This window comes from Myotis nattereri, assembly GCF_964212035.1.
Source record: "Myotis nattereri genome assembly, chromosome: 19".
In the NCBI taxonomy this organism is placed as follows: Eukaryota; Metazoa; Chordata; class Mammalia; order Chiroptera; family Vespertilionidae; genus Myotis; species Myotis nattereri.
In genome coordinates this window covers 3,773,359-3,798,443 of record NC_138095.1, presented here as the reverse complement: position 1 = coordinate 3,798,443, position 25,085 = coordinate 3,773,359, and the positions used below count along the sequence as shown (strand labels likewise).

At 58.9% G+C, this 25,085-nt stretch overlaps 1 protein-coding gene across 4 annotated transcripts; it reads right to left on the bottom strand.

Moving 5' to 3' along the window:
• Window positions 1-4,456: 4,456 nt before the first annotated feature.
• On the bottom strand, window positions 4,457-25,063 carry MVK (mevalonate kinase). 4 transcript variants are annotated; one of them, XM_081113769.1, is made up of 11 exons: window positions 25,038-25,054; window positions 24,147-24,237; window positions 23,214-23,361; window positions 19,765-19,897; window positions 17,824-17,979; window positions 16,441-16,544; window positions 15,980-16,025; window positions 12,300-12,390; window positions 11,784-11,900; window positions 8,824-8,977; window positions 4,457-8,451 (listed from the first exon to the last, which is right to left on the bottom strand). In XM_081113769.1, exons 2-11 carry the CDS (start codon window positions 24,222-24,224, stop codon window positions 8,300-8,302), a joined length of 1,179 nt encoding a protein of 392 aa, XP_080969895.1. In that variant the 5' UTR covers window positions 24,225-24,237; window positions 25,038-25,054; the 3' UTR covers window positions 4,457-8,299. The 4 variants fall into 4 exon arrangements, with proteins under 4 accessions (XP_080969895.1, XP_080969892.1, XP_080969893.1 ...); XM_081113766.1 differs by having other exon boundaries at window positions 24,875-25,048; XM_081113767.1 differs by lacking the exon at window positions 19,765-19,897 and having other exon boundaries at window positions 23,214-23,305; window positions 25,038-25,063.
• Window positions 25,064-25,085: the final 22 nt, after the last annotated feature.

The following is a 25,085-nucleotide window of genomic DNA, read 5'->3' as shown; positions in this document are numbered from 1 at the left end:
GAGTGAGTATGCAGCGTGAATTCCCAGGCGAGGTGCCAAACACCCTGCATCTGTTACCTCACTGAACCCCCAGGCACCTTACAAGGTGTTGTCTCCGCTTCCTGACGGGAACACTGAGCTCAGAGAGGTGAAGGCGCTTCCCCACGGCCACACAGCCAGAAGCGGGACTCGAACTCAGTGCTGGCTGGGCTCTGCTCCACTGCCCAGGCAGGAAGGCGGCTGGGAGGCGGGTGGGGGCAGCGGACAGCAGGGCGGCCGGGAAGCAGGTCTCCAGGAGCAGAACTGCGGGCTCCGCAAGTAACGTGGGTCCCCGGCCCTGCCGGCGGCTCAGCAGCCTGAGCGTGTGCAACACCAACAGCTCTAATCCCGTCAGTTAAGCCGCTCTCAGAGGAGAGGAGCTTCCGAGCGGGAGGCCTAATTGAATCGAATTGAAAAGGCGGCCGGGCAGCCAGGCCGCGGAGGCGGATGCCAGCAAGCAGGTGCTGCGGGGCAGCTGCGGCTCCCTGCCCTGGACCAGGGCCTCTCCAGCCCCCGCCGCTGGGAGCTGGGCTTGGGGGGCACCCGAGCCAGGGGGCTCCGCCCCCCGGCCTCCCCTTTATCTGCTGGCTCTGCCATTTTCTCTCCACGCTGACCCTTTTTCTGGTCTCTGTTATCTTGAATAATGTCACTGCCTCTTTAGAATCTATTCATCAGAGCAGAAAGAAGCCACTGCTGACACCGATAAAAAAAATACCATCTGTGCCTCCCGGGGAAGAGCTCTCAGCCCCACCTCTGGCGCCACCCCCGCCCCGCCGCCCGCCCGCCTGCCATTTCAAGGGGTGCCCAGGGGTAATCAGATTCCACCGGGGGCGGGGAGCCCTCCCACAGGTGGTGCCCCCACTCCCGCTCACTCTCAGAGCGGGGAGACAGGCTCTGAAAGAGGTCTCAACCTGGGCGGTTTTCTGTCTGCAGAAGAGCTTGATTTGGCCATTTTTCCTTTTTCTAATGGATTTTTCTTTATGGGTTGACAGTATTTAAAAACCATGGTATTTTACCAAGGGATGGATTTTTAAATTCTCTTTCAAACCAGATAGAAAGGTTGGGCCAGAGTAGGTCTACAGGGAACAGCTGGCCAGAGCTTTAAGGGGAGGGTGGCGCTGCCCCCTCGCCCCGGCCACTGTGGCCCTGCCAGGCCTCCCCTCCAGCGGCCCATCACAGCCAGGAAGGTCCTGCATCCGTGTGCCACACCCCTCCCCTGGGAGCAGGTCCTGGCGTCGCTCCTGCCTCCCCCGGGGCGCCCCAACTCCACCAGCCCCTCAGCTGGTCACCAGGACGGAGTCTGAACCCCGGCTCTGCCGCAAACACGTGCGCCCACAGCCAGGTCCTTCCCTCTCGTGCCTCAGTGTCCCCATCGGCAGGTGCTGGGCCTCAGGGCTCCATCAGGGAGACTCGCGGAAGGACATCCCTTCTCAAACGGTGGGCGGGCCTCTCCGAGGCAGAGGGCGGGATGTGAGAACCTGGGGGCAGGAGTCCTCAACGCCTGAAGGGCAGGCCAGAGCACGCAGTCAGGCTGACGTGGGCCTGCAAGAGTGCCGGCAGGTACCGGCTGTGGCACAGAAATCCCTGCCCCGGGGAGGGTCAAGTGGGCATGGAGCAGTGTGGCCATCTTGGCAACAGAAGGCAGGTGCCCCCAACTCCCTGCGTGGTAATCACGGGCTGGCAGCAGCACTGGGGACAGTGTCAGCTCAGCTAAAGCCGCCTTGGGACCCCAAGTCCTGCCCTACCTTCCTCCCCCTGGGCCAGCGGATGTCAGCAAAACCCAGCCTTTCCTGCAAGGCGAGGGCAGGGAGCCCAGGCACTGGAGTCAGTGCTGCTGGTTCCAATCCCAGCTCGGACCCCAAACCCACAAGAGAGAGGTCACGGGAAGATGCAATGAGGGCACGAGGGCAGCGCTGGCGCCGCAACCAGGCCCCATTCTTTCTTTTTAAAAAAATACATTTTATTGATTTTTTACAGAGAGGAAGGGAGAGGGATAGAGAGTTAGAAACATCGATGAGAGAGAAACATCGATCAGCTGCCTCCTGCACACAGCCCACTGGGGATGTGCCCGCAACCCAGGTACGTGCCCTTGACCGGAATCGAACCTGGGACCCTTGAGTCTGCAGGCCGACGCTCTATCCACTGAGCCAAACAGGTCAGGGCCACATTCTTTCTTGTTACTGTTGTCGGTCCTCACCCACCCAAGGACATTTTCCCACTGATTTCGAGAGAAAAGGCAGGGGAGAGACAGGATAGAAACCTGATGTGAAGGACACACCCTTGGCTGCCTCCCACACTGGCCGGCCAGGGCCTTGGATGGAGCCTGCAGCGAGGTACTTGCCCTTGACCGGCACTGAACCTGAAACCCTTCCGTCGGCAGGTTGACGCTCTATCCACTGAGCAAACTGGCCAGGGCACCACTGTTTCTCTGGGGAAACCAAGGGGCAAGAGGCCTGCCCACGGTCCCACAGTAAGCTGCCTTTGGTGTTCTCATAGCTGGGCCGCAGCAGCAGCCGCTAGGGGACCCGAGGCCCAGCTCAGGGCCTCGCTTCTCGAGTGGCCAGAGCAGGGGCAACCCTTTGGGCTTGTTTCCTTACCTGTCAAATGGGGCTCGCCATGCGTCCCACAGGCTGTGTGGGTGCAGGTGGAGAGAAAGCATGGAGACGCACCCCGAGCACAGGCCAGCGAGCCCACGAGGGAGAGTCAGTCACCCCCCGCCCCCCCCCAGGGCAGCGTGTTCCTGGCCTGTAGCGGCCGCACATTTAGTAGCTGCTGAAGGAGCAGTGAGCGGGCGCTGAGGAGCCGGGATCTGCTGCAGGCTTTGGCAGTCGCGGGCGACTGCAGCTCCTCTCTGGGTGGGGAGGACGCCCAGGAGGCCCCAGGAGGCCGCGTGCATCCCAGCAAAGCTCCTGTGCTGGCAGCGTTCAGGGGATACCTTGGCCTCAGCCAGTACATTATGCAAATGCCTGGAAATGGATGTTTTCCTTATCAGATTTAAACATTGTGTGAGAACAGACCCAGCTAATCTCCCAAGCATGGGGGGAGGGAGGGCAGAGCATCCTGTGAAAGAGGCCCATTCAGGTTCTTCTCGTGTGTGTGTGTGTGTGTGTGTGTGTGTGTGTGTGTGTGTGTGTGTGTAATTAGGAGGCCGCCCCGTCAGCCCATGAACATGGTGAAAAGTGATGTGTTAGAGCCTCACCACCCCTCCTGGCTGCTTGGAGGGAATGGAGGGATGGCCCTTCTCTCTCCCAGGCCGTGCCCACCCACCCCCAATTCCTGCCCGTTTCCAGAAAGAAGCTGATCCCCAAGAGGGTCCCAGAGCGGGGCCATCACTGGGCCATTTCCCTACAGTCCTGTCACATCACAAGTATTACGGTTGGAAAAAATGAGTAAGAGCCGCTTCTGGTTTGACTTACCAGTTTGAGCCGGTGCACCCAGGGCCTGGAGCCCCTGCCTGCAGCCTGCACCGTGTAGGACAGCGTCCAGCCCCACATGGCTGGAGCAGAGCCTTCCCACCCGATGGGCAAAGACAGGCCCTGCCAGGCCCCACAGCGCGGGAGGGCGTGTCCAGCCTGCTGGCTGGGGCTCAAGTCTGGGCTGCACCCCTCTCAGCTCTGTGGCCTTGGACGAACCACTGGGCTTCTCGGAGCAGCATCTCTGCTTCTCTGCAAAACGGGAGAAGCACTCAGGCCCTTGGTCTAGGACGCTGACACCCAGAAGCCGGGCATCAGGCGCGTTTGGCAGAAGCAACACAGGCTGGCATTAGGTACAATCTCTGCTCTTTATACCTCTCACTGCAGAGTCTGGGGTGGTGCTGCCCCAGACGCCACGAGGGACGGAGCATAGGGTGTCTGTCCCTAAAACTGCAATCTGCTGGATTCCAAATCCCAGCTGGCCTCGTTTCAGATAAGGGACTGCGGTTCTGTCCGACCTGCACCAGAGCTTTTACGGGCGTTAAATGTGCCAACGCCTGGCGTGTTTAGCACGCTGCCTGGCATTTTACGTGAGGAAACCGAGGCCCGGAGGGAATCCCCTGCTCCAGGCCACGCAGCCAGCAGGTGCAGAAGCCAACCCTGACGGGCCTCTGAGCAGTGCCCTGTGCCAGGGGCTGCTGTGGCCTTAGGCAGGCATCTTGCCCTCTCTGGGCCTAGGTTTCCCCAGCAGCGAATGAGACTGGGCCTGTGCGATCTCTGAGGGTCCTCCCACCCGATGCTTTTGGATTCTAACTACAAGCACTGGGACATCGTCTGGCTCACTGGGAGACTGCTGCGCTTGTCCGCTTCAGCCTGGAGAAGGGAGTGTGGTGCTTGTTCGACCCAGCACCAGGCTTTCCTCTGAAGTGGGGAGACGACGGCCAGGGCAGTTTCTGATCTTTTTATTATTATTAGTTTATTTATTTTGTTTGTTTTGCTTTTTAATTTTTTTTCAGTTTGTGATCTTCAGCCGTCAGTTTTCCCATTTGTTGTGCTGGCAGAGCCACGGGGTCCAATGTGTGGGCAGCAATGAGGACGAGGGGGCACGAGGGTGTGCTGGGCAGGCGCCATGGGGATGGGTGTGACAACTTAATGATGACCACTGGGCAGGGACGTTGGAGTCACCAGGCATCTCCCAGGTAGCACACAACAGTGACTGCGAGCGGGGCTCTGAGGTCACACAGACCTGGGTTCAGATCTCACTCTGCTGCTTACTTGCCTTGTGACCTTAGGCAAGCCCCTTCCTTTCCCTGGGCCTCAGTTTACTGATCAACAGAATGGGCATCAGAATGATACTCATCTCACTGAACTGAGGTCACGGGGATAAGGCATTCGGCGCCATGGGGGGCAGGGAAGCAGGCGCTCAGGACGGTTGGCTGTTAGCCCTTCAGGAGCTGACAAAGCTGCAGGGAAGGTGTGACCGAGCGGTCAATGCAGAAGACGGCACGTCCTGCAGGACCGGCCAGGTCTCCTGAGGAAGCCACGTAGCGGGGAGAAAAGATGTGTGCTGTGCATGTGCATGTATGTAGGGGCTGCTGTGCTAGATGAAAAGGGGATTTAGGACCATAACAGCCAGATACAAGGTTCTGGACATTCTGGGGACACTTACGGGGAAATGTGATGATGGTCTGGCCATTACACATCAGAACATATAACAGGCATGTTGCTAACATCTCTGGGCCTCAGTTTCCCCACTAAGACAATGACTGGACCTGCATACAGCAGGGGCTACGAGACAGCCAAGGAGCTGGTCCACGATGAGCTGGGTGCCTGGAAGGGCTGGCCGTGGCCATGCCTGCTCACCTGCCTCCCGTCGCCAATCGGAACGGGGGACGTTCTCGGGGAGAAGTCCTCACGGCCAGAAAGAACATCGGCGTGACAACAGGAGCTGCTGTTCGGTCTGAGTCAGGGTATTTGCTCGTCTCCTGACCTGAGGCCTCTGCCAGCCGGGGAAAATCTGAGCACGCAGGCTGTGAGGTGGGTGCTAAACCCACAACTGGCTGCAGAGGCTGGGCGCGGCTCCGGACGCTGAGCTGAGGCGCTGCTGTCCTCCAGCTGGCAGAGGGCATGGGGGCTATGCGCTCGCCTCTTGGGAGAGGAAGCCGGGAGGCTGGAAGCCAGTCAGCATTAGCTGTGTTTCTCGAATGTTGACCCTGGGGATTAGCTAAACCGGCTGGTGCTGCCCCAGCTCTGTGCACATCCTGACCGTCCTGGGCTCTCAGAGATATCCACCGCTTCAGCACAGGCAGTCACAAGGAGCAGCTCTTGAGTACTCACTACGTGCCTTTTCTCAACCAGTCTTCATGAAACCTCGATATGGTGGGCATTGTCATTATTTCCAGATTCTCTATGTAGAGACTTCCGCCTCCAGGGGTGGACTGGCATGCCCAGGTCACATGGCTCATGGGTGGCAGAGATGAATGGGAACCCAAGCAGAGTGAGCCCTCAAGCACCATGACATGCAGAAATGACCCTGGGAGTCACCTAGTCCGGTGTCCTCAGCCCTGGCTGCACATTAGAATCACTGGGAAGCCAGGAGTCCCGCTGAGATTAGTTAAATCAGAATATCTGTGGTTGGGGCCAGACATTCATGGGAGTAACCGCCACCGAGGCAGACAATGGAAGGGGTGATGCTGGAAATGCAAACTGTCTACAAATGTACTTCAAAGACAGGTGGCCCATGGGCGGCCAGAGGCAGTGGCGAGAGTGAGAGGCTGTGCTGGCCAAGGCATGCAGGTGGCTGCTCTATGGGGCGAGGGTAATGAGCTGGCCTCTGCCCGAGGACTGACACCCAGTCCCGTGAGTCAGGAAGAGGGAGGGTTTTAGTGAGTAGGTAGGTTCCGAGGCCTGTGGAACCCTCCCCTAGATCCTACACCTGCTATGGGCACCTATGGGAGCCCTGGGGAGGCTCCCAGACCCTCCTTCAGGCTGGAAACACTGTCAACCAGCACCATCCCCAAGAAAACACCTGTCAGCTCTGGCTGCTCCTTCAAATCACCTGGGAACTTTCAAAAACACCCAGGCCACGACCCACTCTAAGTGTATCAGAAGCGAGAGGAAACAAGGAGCCCGAGTATAGAAACCAAGAAATCGCCACAAACCTGCGTCCAGGCAGAAGCACACAGGGGCTGAGGAAGGTGCTGGAGTCAGAGAGTCTGAGCTGGAATCCTTCCTCTGATGCTGATTAGCTGTGTGGCCTTGGGTGAGTTACTCAGCCTCTCTGAGCTTCAGTGTCCTGATCTGTAAAATGGAGCTGAGACTAGCAATTATAATCCCAAGCTGGGGTAGATAACAGTGCCCAGCACAGGATAAGGGCTCAGTATGCATATTGTTTGACGCACTGTTCTAAAGGGTAGGGGCAAGGAACTCCTCAGCAGTGATGACGGGGCCATTGTTACAAGTTAAGCTGGGGCCGGCCAGCTCCCATTACCCTCCGTGAAGACGCTGGGAAAGGCGCCATCTGCCCTCTAGTGGCCAAGGGCAGAAGTGCACAGCCATTTTAACCAAATCCTGAAACCCTTGCCCTAGCCCCCACCTTCCTGCCTTGAGTCCATCTCTCAGGCCGGGGACTCCTGGAGCTTCTGTTGGCGATGTGCTAGCTACACGGGTTTCGATGGATGGTGCCATTCCAGAAAGAGCCTGACGCAATACAAAATTCAGATCTGGCCAGGCAGGTGCCGGGCACGGGGCTCTAAGCCCGTGAGTGTTTCTTCCCATCCATACAGATAATCTCAGAAAGAAAGGAATACTGCAGGCCCACAGCAGCTTGTTTCCAACGCTTACAGAAGTCTGTGAATTAGTGGGTGCTCATGATTCTAGGAGCGAAGAAGCTTAAACTTCCCCTTTTTGGAAACGCAGACGGGAGCTGTGCTGGTGGGCAAAGAGCCTAGTGTCCTGCCCATCCCTGGACGACCAGGGCCATCTGGGAACCCCCGCCCCATCCCCAAGGCAGCCAACCACGGGACCAGCGCCCTTCCCCCTTTCACTCCTGAGGACTCCGCGGGGAAGTAGCTGCAGGAGGGACGGGACAGGAAGCAGGTGCAGGTGTGGGTGGGCTGGCGACTCCCAGGCCCTCATCCTTTCTTCGGACGCAGAGGGAAGCACCGTTCACTCAAGATCTTTTTATTCCCCATTTGCCATCTTTTCTGCAAACCCTCGGGTACAGGGGAGGAAACTGGGCGTTGACCCTGCCTTGGGTCAACCCTTGGGCCACAGGACAGAAGGCAAAGACCGCCACCTGGACACTCCCTAGGGGAGCCCACCATCTAGCTGGAGAGAAGAGCCACGCAAAGTGCTGATGGTTTTAAAAGACTGAAGGTGTGAAGGGAGGGTCACCGGCCAGGGGTCTGGGAAGGCTTCCTGGAGGCGGGCCTGGCCCTGAGACACAGAAGGAAGTGCAGAGGTGAAGGAGGGAGAAGGCACGCTGCCCCGGGAACCAGACCCCTGCACCTGAGCTTTTCGCCAGGTCAGCCAGGGAGTTGGAGGGGAAAGCAGAGGGTCTGGGGAGCCTCAGGGAGGACAAGAAAGAACACCTCACGTCTCAGGTCTGCAGTCCCAGAGACCCGTGCACAGCCCTCTGCCCAGCCGGCTGGAGAACGCAGCTCGCAGACCATGTCTTCCGGGCAGCCCAGCCCATGGCAGGCTCCAGGCCCCACTGGTGGTTCTGTAGACACAGCCAATGGAAGAGACGTCACCAAGGCCTGTCAGCGTCAGGAGCTGGGCGCCCTCTGGCCGGCACAGAGGCCAACTAAAGCCCCAGAATAATCCAGGCAGGGGCTTCTTGGCAGGCTGCAACGGCGTGTTTCATCTCAGAGGCCATCCAGGGCTTGCCGGATGGGGGCGTCCAGGGAGGCGGCCGAGTGGATGGAGATGCCAGGGGCACCGATGCTGGTTTCCCAGCAGTCAAACCCACAGTCGGTCAGCGCCTGCTTCGTGGCCTCCACCTCTGGGCCCTCCAGGTCTGAGGGGAGGGAAAACGGCAGGTCACCTCACAACCAGCTGCCCTCTTGGAGAACATCTGCCCCATTCAAGAAAAAGGTGGACTTTCGAGTCGCAGAGACCTGGCCTTGTCATGTTTGCTGTGTTGTTGACTAACCTCCAGGAGCCCAGCCCTGTGCCAGGCTCTCTAAATGCACCCCCGCCCCCCCCGCTTCTGCAATCTTATTAACTAGATATTAGCATCCTTAGTTGACCAATGTGACAACAAAGGCCCAGAGAGGTTAGTTAACTTGCTCAAGGCCACACAGCAGAGGTAAGACTCGTTTACAGGCTTCCTCCTCCTCCCAAGGGAAATGCCCAGGCAGAACCTTTGTGAGCCCTGCCCGCCCGGTACCTGGCCTGAGGAGAGTGATGCCACAACCACCGCCGCCAGCACCAGTGAGCTTGCTGTGCAGCCCCCGGGCCATGGTCAGCTGGCAGAGCTGGTCCAGTGAGGTGTGGCCCACACCCAGGGCGTTCAGGTGGTGCTGGTTCATATCGATCAGCTCCTGGAGGCGAAGATTCAGTCTGTTCCCATTTGGCCTGCCTGAGGCCGGGGCCTGTGCCCGCCCCGTCCATCTGATAGAACACCGGTTTGAGGCAGCAAATGGCTGTGACTACCAGCACAAGGCCCCTCTCTGCTGGTACGAAGGGCCCCTCCTTCCTGAAGGACTACCCTGGGGCTGGGATGGAGCTGGTAGTGAACACATGTCCCCAGCCTGGTGACACCTCTGGCCATGGTGACTGGTCAGGCACGTGGGCCAAACAGGGCCCTCTCCAGGTTTTCTCGCTCTTTCCACTGGAACTGCTTAAACTGGCTGACTTCAGAGGGAGGCCACCAGAGTGACTGCGCTGCACACACGGTCAGGGGTTGCACGGGAGACAGATTTCAGACGAGGCTGTTTAGCCCCTGGATCCAGCTGTGCCTGAAGCTGCCCCTCTGGTGCTCTCAGTTATGAGCCAATAAATTCCGTCTCTGCGAAAGCCTGCTTGAGACGGATTCTGTCACTTATAGACGTCTCAAGAAAGACCACACACAAGTGGGGGAAACAGTTCAGCTTTCCTTGACTATGCATAACAGAACTCCTTCTCCCGAAGATCCAATGAGATGCAGGCTGAGGAAGCAACAAAACTAACAGCGACCACGCCCAGGCATCCTGTCACTGCGCTTCACTTACTCCAGGAGTGTCTGACAAGCACGCAGGGTGCTGGGATGCTGGGCTGTGAGAAGGAGCACCCAGCTCCTTGCCCGGGGAGGTTAGGATGTGGGAGCTGGAGTCAGGCGGCCGGGCTGTGAGAGTCAGCGCTCTGCCGCTTCAGCGTCGTGTGTCCTGGGCCGCGGCCTCTCACTGAGCCCCAGCCTGCCCTCTGTAACCGGATGGGAGGAGGGTGTGCCTCACGCGTGAGGATAAAATGAGGAGAGCCTTCCATACAACACCTGGCCTGAGGCTCTCAGCAAGCACCAGCAGCCATTAGCGCTGTTGTTGTTACAGTGCCACCACCCCCGCTGTACGAGGGGCACACTGAGGCTCAGGGAGGAAAGTGCCTTGCCTAAGGTCACTGAGCTCGTCAGGCACCGAGCCGGCACCAGGCCGGGCCTGCCTGACGCAGCTCATGTCTACCTGCCCCGCCTCGCACGTGCCTGCGCATTCCTGCTGCGCCCCCTCGCAGTGCGTGGCTCGGGTCACAGCTCTGCTCCAGGGTCCTAGGAGCGCCTGTGAGCCATGGAGACTGCCCATCACCAGCCGTCTGTGCAGCCCGCCTCACCCCCCAGCACTGGGACAAAGAGGCGGACAGGTGTGAGGGCTGGTGGCCGCGGGTGTCTCAGTGGCCTGAGGGCTGGCTGTGAGGGAAGACTCATGGGGCCTCTCTCTGAGCCTGAGCACCAGGTGTCACGTTGCTGAGGCAGGTTCCAGGCACCTGTCACATTCTGGTCCAAAATCTGTCAAGGACTGGATGACAGGTTGTGACACAGGAGAACAGCTCGCTGGTTTGAGCGCAAAGCTGTCCGGGAGCCGTGCTACACGTTTCAGCGCTGCCACAGCCAAAAATACACGCGATGTCTAATCAACGTGCTGTTCCGGGCGCTCTCCAGGGCCTCGGCAGGGCGTATCGCAGGCAGTGCTCTATCATTATTAATTTCCTGCTCGGGAGGACTGTCCCCTCCCCTCTACGTGAGAGGAATGGAGCCAGCCAGGCACAGGCCGGAATGAGGGCAAACGCGCAGCAGGCAGGTGTGTCCCTGTGCCTGGCCTGTAGAAGGTGCTCATCAAACGTGTGCTGGCTAAAGAAATAAATCCATTTGACCCCGGGCTCAGCCACTCACCAGCTGAAAACCTCGGAGGAAGTCGCTCCCTTCAGGCCTCCATTTTCATGCCTCTAAACGGGGGCAACATGCCTACTCCACAGGTAGGCTGTCGTAGGGATCAGTGAGAAATCACTTCTGAAAAGACTTATAGAGTAGCAGCCCCCATTCACTCCAGGGCTGCAGACTCCAATGCTTACAGCAGGACAGGGCGGCACCAGGCAGACGGTGGTGGCTGTGGGCAAGACTTAGGGAGTGGTGGGGACTGCGGAGAAGTGGGCACCACGGGGCCCTTCTGCATCTGTAGCTGACTGCTGCTGCACAGCCAGGTCGGCTGGGGCTGCCCAGTCCTGTGATTCTTGCAGGGAAGCCAGATGGCTTTTTACTGCCAGCCCACAGGCACCAGGCCAGATGGACCGTGCCTGACGATGAGGCCAGGCCCTCTGGCTGACTGAGCTGGTGGCTCATCAGGCATTGTCCTTGCGCATCACCCAGGAGACCTCACTGCATTCTTAAGACACTGCAGGGGGTGGGGCCCGGATTCAGACCCGAGTCTAATTAAATCCAAAGCGTGCGGTCTCAACCTCTACACTGGAATTATGCAAAGGGTGGCGGGCTGGGACAATGACGATGAAAGAACAATAGCAAACTATGCCTGACCCAAGGCATGCAGGTCCTAATTACTGAGTGAACACATGCAGTTAAGAAAAGTAGGAGGAAGGGGTGGCCAAGGGAGCTCTCCTGGGCCCATGGAAGACGGTCAGAAACATCCATCCGGAGCGCGTTCCGTAACCCAGCCCACACCGCACTGCGGAGCGCGTTCCGTGTATTCTCTCACTCGCTTACTCCCGCCTCATGGGAATCAGATAGGGCACGGCTGTTCACATGTGCACACGCAGGATCCTGAGCTCAGGCCTGACCCCTGGGGATTCGGAGCTCAGTCAGATGGGGAGCCCCGGCCTTAGGCAGTGGGGTGGGTGAGGGACCCGGTCCCGCAGACAGGTTCTTACCTCCAGCACCAGGTAGTGCTCCGGGGCTGGGGCCGCCGCCATCTCTCCCAGGACCCGCTCGCATGCCAGGGAAATGGCGTCCATGGAGGTCAGGAGGGGGGCCACGATCTCTGGGAACTGGAGGCAAAGGAAACAAGGGCCGGTGAGGCCTCTGGGTGGGCCCTGGACAGCTGCCCGGCAAGCGGGGGTGGGGGGGGGCAGTGTGTGGGAGAGGAGGGGTCCCATTGCCCCCCTCTGAGGAAACCTCCTCTCCTCTGCCTTGCCCAGATGCCCAACAGAGGCAGGAGATTCTCGCTGCAAAGCCAGCATGACGGGAGATCCTGCCCCGCCTCCCAGCTGGAGCGGGAACAGACAGCACCTCCTTTCCTGCCAAAACTCCTTCCCAAGCCCCGACTCCATCTCCCCCCCCCCGCCCCGCCCCCCCCCCCCCCCCGCCCCCATTAACCACGAGGCAGAGGGAGGCCAGCCCATGAGCACCACCTGCTGGACACCCGCCCAGGGTGGAACCAGAAGCACCTTGAGCAGCCTGTTCCTGACGCCGAGCACCAGGGCCTTGGTGCTGCGAGGGACTCTGGTGTGTGTCAGGAGGATCCTCAGAGCTGGGGGCCTGCGGGCAGAGGGTCCAGTGAACCCAGGACGGATGAGCTGGGTCAGGGCAGGGGCAACCTGGGGCTCCACCCGCTCCACACAGAGGGGAGGCGGAGGCCCAGGAGTGACATCAGGTCAGGGAAGCACTGGCTCCAACCACAGCTGCACCTTCGCTTCAGCCCTGGACAGGCCATCCCTCCCTCCCTCCCTCCCTCCCTCCCTCAGCTCTGGGCCCCTCTATGTGCCAGGCAGAGCACGGCACATCGGGGAGTCAGAAGTTCAGTCTCCCCAGGGACGAGCACTAGAAGGGGCCGAGTTTCCGCCAAGCGCGCACTCCGGGAGCTGGAGTGCAGGGTGCTGGGGGTCAGGAAGGAAAGCAACAGGTCCCAGGTGGGTTGCTCTGCTCAGCGGGGATGCAGGGAGGGAAGAGGCCATGCAGCTGGGTCGGTCCACACAGGAACCCGAGGGAGGGCAGGCTGTGGGGAGTCGGGTTCCCAGCGTGTGAGCCCACTCTTGCCCGGCTCCAACACCAGATGTGCCAGGAGGGAGTCAGGGAGGCCCAGGAAGCTGGCTCTCCAGCGTGGCCCTGTTGTCGTCACCTGCCCTCTGAGCTTGGTACCCCTCCTAAAGCCACAGTCCTTGTGGTTGGCTGTCTTCGGTGCTCAGCCCTCGTTTCCTGTCATCCCAGCCCGCCTTGCGGAGCGCTGCTGGGGGACGGAGGGTGGAGGATTCGGACGGCTCTGGCTCGGACAGCTGGCGAGGGCAGACCCCTCAGTGCCCTCCTCTCTCCTTTTCACGGCTCCGGGCTGTAAAACCCAGCAGGGCTGGGAGAGGCTGCCAGAACCTGCTTGCTCTCACCGCCCATAAGCCCATGAAATTAATATCGATTCTCGGCCTTGGAGGCCAGCTTTCTTTTTTTTTTAACTTGACAAAAGATGAACATTCTATTTGGCTCTTCTCTTCCCTTTAAAGACAAGCCGTTCCTCAAAAGGGCAGCGTTCTGGGAGGCCGCATCTTGATCCACTGGCAGACAGTGCATTTCTTTATGGAGAAGCACCATGCGTGGTTTGAGGCGGAAGGGCTCCTCTGTAAGCCACCGGCGGGATTAACGCGGTCCGGCCTCTCTGCCTCTCAGAGCAGCGCCATTTGCTCACCACGCGCCCTGCAGCCAGCAGAGGAGGTAGGTTTGCTGTGTTCCCATCCATCGGGCGGGGGGCATTTGGGTACGGCCTCTTTATCTTAGAGAAGTCCTCTAGCAATGGGCCTCTTGCCAGCCCTACAAAACTCAGGGCTCCTATGAATTCCTGTGACGACCACCCGGGGCTATGCCCTGTAAGTGCTTGTGTGCACCTGGCCTGGCCACCTCCCCAGCCTCATCTCATCTCATCTCTGCCCTCCCTGGTTGCCACCCGGAGCCATCCTGGCCTCCCAGCTGCTGCTCACTATGCCAGGCTCCCTCCTTTCTGCCTCAGGGCCTTTGCATTTGTGTTTCCTCTGCCAGGGACTGGCCTCCGTCCTCGACAGCTTCGTGACTCACTCTTGTATTTTATTCAGGCATCTGCTCAGACATCATTTCATCAGAAGCCTCCACTGATCACCTCCTCCAACGAGCTCCCTCCACCTTGAGCCCCTGCCCTGCTGTTTCCCAAAGGCACCTGGGACTGTGCAACCTGCTCTTAAAGAGCAAGGTGCTTCTGGGCCGTCTCCTCCCACGAAACGTGAGTCCCATGAAGGCAGGGCCTTCTGTGCCCTGCCGGGGCCCAGTGCCAGCCCCCAGCAGTTGCTCAGTAACTTGTGGAGCAAGTAAGTAAATTGGGTCAGCAAAGAGCTAAGAGCTTTACAGACACTGCTCCTGATCCATGCTCAGGAGCCGCTGTATGAACAGGGGAGGAAGGCCTCCGGAGACGACGCAGCCAAGGGCACCTGGCTAGCAAGTGCAGAGCTGGACCCACACCCGGGCCCCCGGACCCGAGCCTCTATCCCCCACACCACCAACGGCCCCTGAGCAGCCTCGGGCCTCTCCCGCCTCCTCCTGCGCTAGAAACACCTGGCCCTCATCTCCCGATTCCCTCCGGGAGACTGCACAGGCCCAGTCTTCACTGGCTTGCTCTCCCGGGGGCCTAGTTCAGGGCTTAGGACGTAACTGGCTCTCAGGAAACACAGGTGAATGAAACGGCACTGCCTCCATGCAGGACCCCCGCATCTGCAGCCTGACTTACGAGACCCTCAGTGTCACCCACGGCACACTGAGAAACCTCTGGATGCTTTGTCCTAAGATCACAGTCGTGACTGCCTCCTCCCATAGACCGTGAGGTGAGCCCCGAGGGTGGGCCCAGGCCCAGACATCCCAGAATCCTCCAACTGCTCTTGCTCTGGCTGCGCACGGATTAGTAGGCCCGGCAGAGCCAGCCCCGCCTGGGCCCTGCGACTGCACTGCCATGATTCCACGGCAACCACAGGAAGCTGTCCCACGCTCAGCGCCCTGCTTCCTCCTCCGTGTACAGCACAGGTCGTCACCAGGGGTCTGCTCTCCAGGGCACATGTGGCAACGTCAGGAAGTATGTTGGGTTGTCACCACTGGAGACGCTCCTGGGGAGATGCTGCCGGCATCGCGTGGGGAGGGCCCAGGCTGCTGCTCAGCAACCTGCCCGCACAGCTCGGCTCCGCTACGAACTGGCCAGCCGCCAGGCCCAGAGTGGGAGGCTAGGAACCCGATAACAGGCCTCAGGAAGGCAGGCGTGGCTCCCGGAAGCCGACCCGGCTGGGACAGGAAGATCCCAGAGGTGCAGGAGAGCAGCCCATGTCACTCCAGGCCACTGAGCCACGAATGAAGTGGCCCAGCTGGCGAGGGCAGGGTCTGGGGCCTGCTGCTCATCCACAAGAAATCAGCCCTGGGTAAAGAGGCTGAGAGCCAGCCCTGGCACCCTCACAGCCATGAACAGGCCGCTGAGGCAGCAAAGCATCCTGGGACACACATTGCCACCCGACTTGATCTGACTTGATGGAGGGCACCGGCCCCTGCCCGCCCCACGCCGCATTCCCTGCTCCTGATTTCCTCTGAGCGCAAACGGAGCAGAGGAAGGTGAGATGTGAACGCATTTGTCCTTCCAGTCACTCCAGAGGGACGGACGGCGAAAGCAGCACATGAAACAGGCCGAGAGCTGCCGAACGCCGCCTCTGTTCCGAGCCTCTCGCAAACTCGCCTCTTGCTCCCAGCCTGGCTCTGCCTTCATCGCAGCAACTCTCACGTGGTCTCGTGGTGGCTTGTGTGTGCATGTCTGTCCCCACCCCAGATTCATCTTGCTATCCCTAGCTCCCAGTGTCCCGAGGAACACAGAAGGTATCAATCCTTGTTGGCCCAGTGAATGAGTAACTACATGAGCTCCTGGCAGGTGGATGCACAGCCATGCACGGCCTCCCCTTTAACCTCTGGGCGATTTAAGAGCGGAGGTGGAGGAGGAAAGAGCGGGGCTTTCTCATGGAGGAGAGATGGTCTGCAAGGGCCACACGGTGGACGGGAAAGCCCAGGGCCACCTGCCCCGCATGTTACATAAAGACACAGCTCCCGCGGGACGGCCCTGCCGAGGGCGCTGCGCCACCGGACGTACCTCTTTAGGGGTGAGATCTTTCCTTGTTGGTATCGGAGCGCGCCTCCTGAAGAGAAAAACCGGAGGGTCAGAAACCCGAACTTCTCTTGGGAGAAACGTTAGATTCTGCCAGGCCATGGGCTCCCAGCCACTCCCGTCCCCCTGGGCTGCCAGCTCCTCTCTGACAGCCGTGATGAGTAATGGAGGGGCCCAGCTATGGTTCTGCAGCTTTAACTTCGGACACCCCTGGGGACTTCACTGGAGCTGTTGCTTCCCAGGCCCCAGCCCCAGCCCCTGCGATCTGCATTCTGAAGGTGTGAGGCTGAGATTTCTCCCATTCCCTTCAAAACAGGAAAGTGCTACTTTTCTCAGAACCAAATGATTCTATTCATCCCAAACCAACAGGCCCCAGGCACCTACAAGTGTCACAGGAATCTTAAATACGATAAACATAAAGCAAGCAGGCCCGAGGCAGCACCTACCCCAGGTGCTGACAGCGTTGTCCACTCCGGAGGGGTTCCCGTGAATCACCCTCTCCCCCTGGAAGGCCCACTTGTTAATCACTTCCAAGTCCTCCGCTGGCCACCTGAAGACACAAAGCTCACCTTTACCGCAGTGCTGGGCGGGGCCGGGGGTCCCCAGGGCAGGAGAGGCAGGGGCCACGGGCTGGGCTGGGTGGAGGCCAAAGGCAAAGTCGTTTGGGCCCTCGAACTCAGAAGAGAAACATGCTCGGAGCCTCCCCAGCTAAAGCACGTGCTCTCCCTTCCCTTCCCTCCGAAACCCTCCTGCCTGGCATGGGAGAGAGCCAGGCTTTGGGTTCTCACAGTCCTACTGTGCCTCCTGCCAGCTGAGTGACTCTGGGCCCATTACCTAACCTTGCTCATCTGTAGCACGGTCACTCCCCCTCCTCTAAGGCTAGCTGCAGTGTACTGAGTGCTGGCAGGGCGCCTGGCAAGGTGTTCGCCAGCCATGACGGCAGCTGTGACTGTAACAGACCTTTACAAAAGCACCCGCTCCTGAACCACACTGCCTGGAAGAAGAGGGGGCAGAGGGAGGACTTTCCCAGCAGCGGACATGGAGGGAACATGCTCTGGGTGCAAACGCAGCTGTGCCCAGGCCCTCCAGTGGGAGGGCTCCCTCAAGTCCCATCGGTCCCAGGACAAGCCTCGACCAGAGGCTGCCACGCTGCCTTCTGGGGTCTGATCCCCAGCTCCCGGGCGAGGCCAGGGCTCACTGCACCACCTCTGTGCTGAGGTGGCTTCTCCAGGCGTATTGCCCAGTCACAGTGGCTCCCCGCAGCGTGCTGACAAGCCTCACTGACGCTCAGTGACAGAGAGGACGCCTCTGTGGGGACACGGTCCAGGACCTGCTGGCGGGCAGAGGCCCTAACCCAACGGGCACACGTCCTGTGCTTGCTTCTTGGCACGTTGTAATTTTGTTCATAAGCGTGTCACGACCTGGCAATACCAGCCTCACCATTGCAGAGGACACTCAGGTGTCAAGGGGCGCAGCGGCCTGGCAGCGGGCCCACAGCGGGCTGATGGCAGAGGGGCCCAAAGCCTCATCTACCCTGCTGCCCTCCGCAACTGGGTTCAGGTTCTTCCTGGGCACGTGAACCCCAAAGAGGAAGTTGGGGGTGAGAGGTAGGGTTGGGGACGTAAAGTGTTCAGTGTAGGGGCGAAGGGCTCCGGCCCTGGGTTCAAATCCCACGCGGCCATCACTAGCTGTTTGGCCTCACTGCCCGTTTCTTCTGTAAAATGGCACGTGATACCCTCACAGGGGGGTGGTGGGTTCTTGGCAAGAGAACCCATGCTCAGGTCATGGCCCACAGGAAGGACAGCGAGCAGGGCGAGGGCCATGAGTACCTGCTGGCGGCCTCCCCGCCCTTCAGCGGGTTTGGGATCTCCTCGCACAAGGTCAGGAGGGCAGCTGCCAGACACACGGAGTAGGCGGCACTGGAGCCCAAGCCGGCCCCGGTGGGCAGCTCCGACCACACCACGATGTCCAGGCTGGGCAGGGCGCTGAAACACACACCGCAGGGCGGTACAGACTCATTCGAACTGCCAGGACGGCCCGCCAGAGCCCTTCCCGTGTCTCAGGAACCACCAACCATCCCGCTCAAGGCCTGCCTGCTCCCCACGCGAGCGAGCCTCCCTCATGGCCCCGCTCGTAGCACAGGCTGGTCCCCTGCCCAGGACGGCTTCAGCTCTGCACCTCGTCCTCCCCCGGGAGCTCCTGCCCGTCCTGCAAGACGCTTCTCAGGTCTCCTTCCCCCGAAGCTTCCCCTGGACACGCAGAGGTCACACTCAACCTGCCCTTTCAAACTGCACACGGCCGCCCCATCCACCAGACCAGAAGGTTGGGACACGCCCCCTCCCAGCTGAAAATCCCGCATCAACCTGCAAGCGCTGAGGCACTTAAAGTGGAAGCGTCCTCAGCTGGCGCCTGGCACCCAGGGCCCACGTACGCTGCGTCTGCTGCTCCAGTGAAGGGCTGCCCCCGAGGCTTTCCCTTCGGGTTCTGGGCCTAAACATCATAGTGATGACTACGTGGTTTGTTTGGGGAACAACTGATAACCGTGTGTCCGACACCATTTCATCTCCAGCCGGCCCCTGAACAGTGAGGTCAGGGGCACTTAAGTCTGCCCTCCGTCCCCGCGAATGTGGAAGCCGAGGCCGCTGTCTGTCTATTGGAAAAAGACCCACGTACAGGTGGACCACATATGGATGGACCCACGCAGTTCAAACCCAGGTTGTTCGAGGGTCAACTGTACAATATTTCTAATCCTCCAGTCGTTTTCTGAAGAAAACAATAATGGTAATTATTATTTAACAGCTAACACTTACCAAGCAACATGCCAGGCTCTAGGTCAAGCCCTTCAGATAAATGAACTCATTTAACCTCTTAAGAACCCTATGAGGTAGGTACTATCACTGCCCCATTTTACAGATGAAAAAATGAAGGCTCAGATAGGTAAGAACTTCAACAAGCCACTCAGTGCTGTGCTGGGGTTTGAACCGACGCAGCCTGACTCTCAATCCATGCTCTCTCTTACCACAGGACACCCTCACAGGACTGCCACCTCCAGGAGGGGGCTTGCCCAAGGGCACAAGTGGGTACAGGCTTCCCTCTGTAACCAGGGCGCTGCCCTGGAGCCCGGAGGCTGTGGAGCAAGGTGCCCCACAGACACGGCTCAGGAGAAGCCACCAGGTGTGTCCAAGCATAGAACCTGGCTTGGCCTCTATTGGATTGAGGGCGGCAGAGGAGGCAGTGCAGGGTTAAGGTCGGTGTGGCCCTGGCTGGTCTGGATCAGCAGTTAGCGTGTCGGCCCACAGACCAAGGGGTCACAGGTTCAATTTCCGGCCAAGGGCACGTACCTCAGTTGCGGAGGCAATCAACTGGGGTGCTGATGTTCTCTCTCTCTCTCTCTCTCTCTCTCTCTCTCTCTCTCTCCCCCCCTCCCCCCTCCCTCTCTCTAAAAGATCAGTGGAAAAAATATCCTCGGGTGAGGATTAAAAACAAAAAAGATCAGCGTTAGGATTCAAGTGACCAGAGTTAATGCCCAGCTCTACCACTCGCCAGCCGCGTGGCCTGAAGTGGCCTTACCTCTGAGTCTCAGTTGCTCTCTCAGGGTTGCTGTGAATGGCAAACGCAGACCACATAAGAGTGCCCAGCACGGTGGCTGGCACATGGTGGGGCAGCTGCCAGCTGCCATCAGAAACCGGCAGGGAGCGTGTGCATTGTCCAGCAGCCCAAACCAGAGGAGCCCTCCCCCATTTCGGGGGGAAGCCGGACCAGGCACACACCTCTGCTTCCGGCAGATGGACAGGTACAGGTAAAGGAAGGCCAGCACGGCCAGACGCTCGCGGTCGGCACAGTCCTCAGGGAAGCCCGCCACCTCCTCCAGCTTCTCCACTTGCTCTGTGATGTCACCTTGCTCTGTCACACAGCAAACAAGGACATAGGCATGGGTGAGACTCGGACGCTCTTACGGACAACAGGACACAAAGAGCTGCTGGTCACCGCAACCGGGACCTGGGTGGACACGGCACCTGGTCACAGCGACAGGGACCTGGGTGGACACGGCTCATGGTCACCGCAACCGGGACCTGGGTGGACACGGCTCATGGTCACCACAACCGGGACCTGGATGGACACAGCTCATGGTCACCGCAACCGGGACGTGGATGGACACGGCACCTGGTCACAACAACCGGGACTTGGGTGCACACGGCTCATGGTCTGAGCTACCGGGACCTCAATGGACACAGCACCTGGTCACAACGACCAGGACCTGGGTGCACACGGCTCATGGTCTGAGCTACCGGGACCTGGATGGACACGGCACCTGGTCACAGCAACCGGGACCTGGATGGACACGGCACCTGGTCACAGCAACCGGGACCTGGATGCAGCCCGAGCACCGCAGCTGCGTCTGCCCGGGGGCTCCGGGTCCTGACTGGGAGGCTCACTGGCTTCCTGGCCTTGAGCCTGTGCCTTAACCCTCTGAACGTGGGCCCCTCCTTGGTAAATGGGGGTAACAACAGCACCTCCTCACCAGAGTGTCATGAAATAAAGTAAAATAAGGCACATAACTCCTTCGCACGCACAGCTTCTGGCACACAGGAAGCGCCCAATTAATAGTTTAAAACATACACATGCACATGAAAAGTGAATGCTAGCGTAAGCATCAGAGGCCTGGGTTTGACAGCCACGGTACGAAGCCAGCACCAGAGGCTGCGTCACACTGCTCCCCATTACTCCCCCTCCCAGAGCATGATCAGGAGAACAGGACACTCAATAAAACCCGTGAAGGCGAAATACGGAGACCTGCCTGGGCAGGAGGGAACGGCCAGGAGGCACTTTCTCTTCCGGTGCCAAGTGAGCCGGGCACTTTCATCGCGGAGGCGGAGGAGCAGAGCAAGCAGAGCAAGTCCGACGAGCTCGCCTTTGCACACCGCTCCCTGGGACTTGAAATGAGCCGGGTGCGCCGGTGAGGAAGCGTCAGGGCGGGCATGTAAGTGCTCTGTGTTGACTGGATTAATGATATTAAAGGCAGCCGGGCCAGTGACAGTGGTCCTGAGAGCCCAGGCATGTCAGAGCTCTGTGAGGGAGACGGGCTGGTTCGTTAAGAGCCCGGGTTTTGATTTTGGGAAGATCCGAGTCTGAATCCTTTCCGTGTCACTGAGCCCCAAGACCTGAGCCACTTGGCCCCTGAAACTCAATGTTCTCATCCATAAAATGGGGATGAATCACACCACCTACTTCCAGGGAAGGCCGGGACTCCAGGAGCACAGCATACGTAGTTCTGTGCCTGGCACCCATAAAGGCCCAGGAACCGGTCCCTGTGGGTATTACTAGTACTAGGAGGGAACCAAAGATCACAGAGAGAAAATAATGGTGGATCCTGCAACCGAATAGAAAACACCAGTGTCCAAAAGGCTCAGATTCCCTGTCTCCTTGCGGGAAAATGAAACAAGCCCTCGTGTCTGCACTGCACTCTGCGTCACAGCCCCAGGCCCCACTCTGACACTGAACTGCCTAATTATGATTAATTACCTAATTAATTTTAATTGCTGGCTCCTCACAGCCACCTCCCAGGTAACAGAGCTCAGCTCAGTGTTAAGTGACGCGCCCAGGCTCACACAGGGAGTCAGGCGTGGTGAGACGTGTCCCATCCCGCCTGGCTGCTTCCACCCGTGCCGATGGCACCTAGAAGCGGCAGCCAGTTCTCAGGGGGCAGGTCCAGCCGGCTGGGCGGCCCTGTGACCATGAAAAGCAAGGTCCGGTGCTCGGGACCGCTGGTTTCTGAGGCAAGATCCAAAGCAGTGCTCCTCACTGAGGAGTCCCTGCGATCACCCCGCGGAGCCCCTTTTCAAAATACACATGCCGGTCCCCTACCTACCACCACACCTGCCACTACCGAGTCTCAGCAGAAGGGCAGGACCAGGAATCCATCAGAGCTGCTACAAGCAACAACGAATCTCCCAGGGAATCTCAAGGCAGGACTGAGCTTGAAAATGACTGGAAAATGGGGGTTTTCCACCCTTTCTCCTTCTCCCTCCAGAATCAGAGCGGCTGAGTGCTTGCTGCGGGCTGATTCCGTGGGCACAGGAGCGGCTTCGGAGAAAGCCCGGGGGAGTCTCCTTTGCCCACCCTGGCCGAGAACCACTGTTCCGGACAACAAGGCGTCAGTCCCGAGAGGAGACTGCGATCAGGACGCACGCTCTCGCGCTGACCCAGGGAAGTGGTGGCTCCGCAGATGAAGGCGCCTAGCTGCGCGGGGTGGACCCGGCATTCCCGCGGCTCGCAAAAATTAGCCCGGGCCTCTATTTACCGGCAGACAGTCCTGATATACGGAAGAAAAAAGGAGTCATGTGGCCTGCCCAGTTTTAGTTAAAAAACAAGATATCTCCCTATCTCAATCAGTCTATCTACAGAAAATAACCCAGAGGGATTAACACCAAGATGCTTAAGAGTTGTCATGAGGGATGGTGATAATAGATGATTTTTTTTTTTACTTGCAATCTTCCAGTATTGACTGTATATATAATAACCATAAGTTACTTTTAAGAGATTTTTTATTATGTAAAATGCCAATACATTCTCCTTGTTAAAATAACATTAAAACAACATTTGTCCACTCCTGGACCTTCGGACCCTCCAGTGGTAACTACTCACCATTGTCCGCTGGGTGGATATCTTCCCAGCCCTTTCCGATGCGTTTGCCTACACACCGATACTTAACCTGTGCCATTCCTAATCACACCGCACCCGCCCTTGTGTAACTTGTTTTTCCACTCAAGAGTAGGTCCTGATTACCTGTCCACAACAGCCCACACAGATCTACCTAGTGCGCTTTTGAATTTTAAAAAAATTAATAAGTGAAGCTAATTATATGCGGTCCAGAGAGAAAACATCCCAGAGTGACTGGCTCTGGCTCCCTCGGAACAGCTTAGAATAGGGTTCTCAACCTTCTGGCCCTTTAAATACAGTTCCTCATGTTGTGACCCAACCATAAAATTATTTCCGTTGCTACTTCATAACTGTCATGTTGCTACTGTTATGAATCGTAATGTAAAATCTGATATGCAGGATGGTCTTAGGCGACCCCAGTGAAAGGGTTGTTCAACTGCCAAAGGGGTCGCGACCCACAGGTTGAGAACCGCTGGCGTAGAATAACTGCCCAGCCTCGTCTTATCCGCTCCCTTCAGGGCCCAGCTCCGCCCACACCGGTTCCTCCTCCTGCACTTACCCAGGAAGCTGGTGTCCAGCAGCTGGAGCCGGGCCACATCCCAGGTCCTCTGGACGCCAATGTTTGGTAAGCTGAGGCCCACTTTCCCATTGCTGCGGGGTTGAAGCCGGAGAAACGTTCTCAAGTTCAAGGCCACAGCCAGTGCTACCTATAGGGCAAAAGCAATGAGCCCGCGGGTGGGCAACAACAGGCACGACTCCTGTCTCAGGAAAAAGGGGACAACGTCAACTCCGTGCTGGTTCACAGGCCACTGCCACCCGGGCCGTGGCAGACGCTGCTCACCAACCGTGGCGTGCTCCCCACGTAGCCTGGGCACAGCCCCTGCCCCCCTAGTAGGGGTTAAACTGTACTTAGGTCTGCCTTCCCCAGGCAAAGCCTCAGAGGTTCACGCCAAGGAATGGCTGCCCCGTAATGACCATGTTTCGAGGGTAAGAACATCAAGGCAAAGGAGGAGTGGGAAAAGCATGAGCTGTGGGCTCCGACGGACTTGGGTTCACTCCCAGCTCCCCCAATCCTCTCTGAGCCTCAGCCTCCACGTCGGTGAAACAGGATAATAAAGTGCAGCCGCAGGGGCAGTTGTAAGAGTTACGTGAGATGACGCCTGTTTAGACTCCTGTGCTGGGGCCTAGCATCCTCCCACTCTAAATGGTGAAGGTCCCCAGCCGTCAATCCTCAAACCTCTCTCTTCTCTGCCGAAGCTCGCTGCCTAAGCCTCTGATTCACCCCCAGGCTGGGCGTGTCGACAACCTCTGCTCTCTGAGTGGGCTGAGCGGCCCTGCGGTGGGCACAGCCCTGTCTTTTCCCTGCCTGGCTGGGGAGACTGACCTCCTTGCCGACGTACTATCAGGCCATGCGACGAGGCTGCCTGTTAGCTCCCTTCCCGGTTAGCGTCGGGGACAAGGGTGCCGTCCTCCGTGCAGGCGGGCCCTTTACCTTGCCATGGACCACGGCATGCTCTCCGTGCAGGATGACTTTCCCCGGCGCCGACACCAGCAGGCCTTCTGGCAACATGGCTCGGGGGCTCCTGAAAGGGAAAGCCAGAGGGTGGACGCCCGGATCTGGAGATGCATACAATGCCGACTGCCAGCGCGTCACTTAGAAATAGAAAGAAGGCGGCTGCTCTCAGCGTCACCAGACGCGCCAGAAAGACCTGGGCCGCACGCAGCTCTTCGGCTCCCGCGGGATGTCACCTTGGCTAACTCGCTTCTATGGCTCTGGACCCGGGTCCCGGTGTTAAGTGGGAGCACAGCTGCGCCCACCTCAGGAAGCTTGGGGTTAAATAAAGCGAGGGAAGCACTTGTCCCCGCTCCATCACTGAGAGCTGCTATAATGGCTGTTCTTGTTTCCCGATTTTATTACTATTAAAGGCAGAGACTTAAGTGAGATCGTGGGCCCGAAAGAACTCTTCCCCGGACACGCGGGCTGCTCCCGAGGGGTCGGAGCTGCACTGAAGCGCGATCCCCACCGCAGTCCGAGTCGCCGGCTGGGTCTCGGGGGCGCGCATTTTGATTTTCAAAAAATAATGCAAAGTGGCCCCCCATTCAAGGCTTCACGTGCACTGGTCACGTCGGCAGGAGAAGACCTGAAGCTCGCTGAGCACCAAGTACAACCGCGACCCCCGTTTCCAGCCGGGGAAACCGGGCTCGGGCGGGGAAACGTACGGCTTCACCGATGCCGGAAAGCACGTCCGTCAGGCTCGCGGTCCCGCCCCTCAGGGTGGGATCTCGGTTGGAGAAGCAGCCAGAGAAGCCGGGAGCCCGGCCCAGCGTCGCCCCGGGTCTCGGCTCGCGTCCCCCGGCCCCACAACGCTGGCCTCTCCCTCACCTGCCGCCGCCGGAATCTATCCCGGAGCGCACGAGCCGCCCCTTCCGC